The 3,418-nt window shown below is 44.3% G+C and overlaps 1 protein-coding gene across 1 annotated transcript; it reads right to left on the minus strand.

The window, feature by feature from the left end:
* Positions 1–1,369: 1,369 nt before the first annotated feature.
* On the minus strand, positions 1,370–2,606 carry LOC127329588 (uncharacterized). Its single transcript, XM_051356083.2, has one exon. It carries the CDS (start codon positions 2,492–2,494, stop codon positions 1,670–1,672), a length of 825 nt encoding a protein of 274 aa, XP_051212043.1. The 5' UTR covers positions 2,495–2,606; the 3' UTR covers positions 1,370–1,669.
* Positions 2,607–3,418: the final 812 nt, after the last annotated feature.

Consider the following 3,418-nt stretch of genomic DNA (forward strand, 5'->3'; position numbering starts at 1 on the left):
GATGTACAACTTGGCTATCCAGATTCAAGTTTCTAGGGATGCGGATTTGGGTTCTTGTTATTTTTAAAAACATCGATGTAGGGGCTTCCTTTACCATATTCCTTTTTAAAAAAAAAGCAGAACAAATTAGTAAATACATAGTACAAAATGCAAGGTGAGTTTGTTTTTTAAGTCAGGCTCACATATATTTTCTTAGTGCATTAATCATTTTATATCCAATCAACCACAATCAAATGACAAGCTAGTGATATTGGATACTATTTGAATCTTGGAGGTTATCATGATTGCCAGGTTGGAGTAGCAGAGTACCTACTTTATTACCTCACCCATTGTTGCATGGCAGCCGTTATAATTTTCTTGAAGTAAAATTCTTTAGGGACCTAGATAAAATACTTGCGAAAGTGTCTATGGATGAGGAATATTTCCATAGATTTTGAGTATTTAGTTCAATTCGGGAGTCAACAGATGCAAGAGAAAGGGCATAGAGTTTTGACTAGAATGCTAAATAAATGGTGAGTAATAAATCAAGTAGAGATTATAGTGGCCTCTATTATTTGTTTAAAAAGGTTCCATACAAAAAAAACTAGTAAGAATCCAAAAGTAGGCACATGCGCACTCCGTCCAAAAATATATTGCACACTTAATATATGGTTCCCATGACTTTGACCACACATATATATACTACCAAAGTATATGGATTCAATGTTTATAACTAGCATCGTGTATTCACATTGTACATTACTTTAATTTCATATGTCCTTATGTTTGAGACATATTGTTTATTCATCAATCTGTTTGATCCGCGGGAGTTAAAAATACAGGAATATAGAAACATTAAAAACAAATTGATAAATCCATTGAGAATGAGAAAAATATATCATTAGGTTATTCCCAGTGTTCTTGTAATGGCATGTAGAGTAGTCCATAGAAAAAATTATATACTCTCTCCGTCCCATAAAATTTATCTGAAATTTGTCAAATTTTTTGATATATCTAGATGCTATTTAATGTCTAAATACATCTAAATTTTGAAAAAACTCAGACAATCTTTATGAGATGGAGGGAGTAGTTCCCGACTTCCAAATTTAGAAGCTCTAAAGATTTTTTTTGAAGACTGGTTTCCACCATCTTATTTTCGATTGCTTGTCGTTAGGTAATTTGAACTAATATCCTTCCCAATTCCAGAAGACAGAATTGGTGCAATACCTCCCTGTCCAAACAAGATCGAATTGAGGACGTGCATGAGAGCCACGCGGATCGCTTTCCATGCATGCACGAACCGCTTTTCCAGTATTGCGATCGGTCCGTGCTCACTAACATTAAGATTTAAGAAATGAATGAGCATCACACACTGTATACTACCACATAATTAAGTACTTGATATTATTGTTCATATCTTCTCACTGACACTCGACATCTCCGTGCTAGATCTACGTACCAAAAGTGGCATCTTTACCACCTTTTAATCACACACAGATAATTATTCAACCACTGGCATATTACTGATCATCCTACTAATCCAACGAGCGGATGAGCCAAGTACTAGTAGCTATACTGTACTAATCCCAACCCAACCTTAATTAATTTATATATGTGCAGTACTACTATGCTGCATATGAGTAGTTGGTAAGTACCACGTTAGCTAATGACAAACCATGTAAATTAGTGGCTACATGCAGAAGGAAGAGCCCATCATGTGGAAGCAGGCGGGGACGGGGAGCGCGTGATGCTGCTGCTGTACTGCTGGCACTGGCGGCGCCGGCCCGACGCCACCGCCACTGCAGTTGCTCTCCGGCGAAGAAGAGGACGCGGACGAGAATGAGTAGTTGGTGGCGTCGGCCTGGCGGCCGGGGTTGAACGGCGGTATGACGAGGTCGGCCGGGGCGGGCGGCGGCGGGTGGCGCCAACGCGGGAGCGGGCCGGCCAGGAGGAGCGTCTGCAGGAGCGGGCCTGCTGAAACTACGGCCTCCACTAGCCGTCCCTTCTCCGGCAACCTCCGCGCCAGCGCCATCTCCAGCTCAGCATCCTCCTCCTGCTGATCGTTGGACGACACCACCGTCACGTGCTCGTCCATGGCGCATACTCCTTCTCCTCCTCCCTGAACGCCGACTGCATGGAGTAGCGGAGGGCCGGGGAGGCTCTGGAGCGGAGGACTGGTCTGGTGGTGGTGTAGGAGGACCAGGAGGGAGTGGCAGTGGCGCCGGAGCTCGTCGCGCTCGGCGGCCGCGGACGCCACCAGTCGCGCAGCCTCGGACTCCACGCGCCGGAGCTCCGCCTGGTGCGCTCCACGCACCGCGTCCAGTTCGTTCAGCGCGCGGAGCAGCGCCTCCCGGAGCTCCGACGCTGTCGCGAAGCACTCGTCCAGCGGCTGCTGGTCGCCGCGGCCGTCGGCGTCGAAGGCGGCCAGGGGCGTGGCGTCCCACACGCCGTAAGCAAACGCCGCCTGACCGCCGTGGAGCAGGGCGGGGTGGCAGCCGGCGCCGTGGTCTTCCATGTAATGTTGGGTACGTTTATTATGGTTTAGAAATGTGCCGTCAAGCTAAGGGCCGGGGTGATGAGACGATGATAGTGAAGAGATGATATATGCATGGACGCGTGCGTGGGGTATTGGCTTGGTCATGGTGTGTGCTGTGGCCTGTGGGTGCGTATATATATATAGAATAGATGATCTTTACTGTTTTTTCTCCCACTAAAATAAACCTTTTGTTTTATGATTATTGGTTGACAATGATTATATAAATGTTTGTTTTGCTTTTCTATTCTTCCGGGTTTTGCCTTCGGTTTGTAGATGACAATCAAAGGTTTGATGAAATTGATTAATTCGGGTTGGCTTTTTGCCCGCCGTAAATCCTTAAGATATTGTTTGGTACTAGAGTTTTTGTGGGGATTAGTGCAGATAATATTCTAAAGTATTAGGTGATCCCCTATCGTCACTCAAATCCCCATAAAATTCCATCCTCAATTCAGTAGGTATGGGTAGAGTATTGGGGATTGAGAAAAATATACAGAGATTTAGGAAAAAGTGGGGATAAACGAATATTAAACTCGAACAATACTCTAGTACCAAACATATTTTTAGAAATAAGTGGGGATTTAAAATTTGGTGGAGATTATCCCTACTATCACAATAACTCTAGTACAAAACGAGGGCTAAAGATTTGATATGGTGTGTTAGAGGTATGCGATCATATGCATATCTAACACCAGGTGTTATGACTTATGTAGCGCCGGTGGTTCAAAGAAATTGGTGCCAGAATTCGGAACCGCTTTGGATAAGCTGATATGTATGGAATCGGTAGTACGACCCTCTCTCTGCTCAGATTCATGCATGTACGCATCTCATTTCTCTCACAATTTTGCTGCTAGGTTCCAGATTTGTATGAAAAAAGCGAACCTACTTGTTAAGCTTCTTCTTGTG

The sequence above is a fragment of the Lolium perenne genome, chromosome 2, assembly GCF_019359855.2.
Source record: "Lolium perenne isolate Kyuss_39 chromosome 2, Kyuss_2.0, whole genome shotgun sequence".
Lineage (NCBI taxonomy): Eukaryota > Viridiplantae > Streptophyta > Magnoliopsida > Poales > Poaceae > Lolium > Lolium perenne.

Bases quoted from the DNA above. Each gene is read 5' to 3' on its own strand.
- LOC127329588 (XM_051356083.2), bottom strand. From the start codon at position 2,494: ATGGAAGACCACGGCGCCGGCTGCCACCCCGCCCTGCTCCACGGCGGT.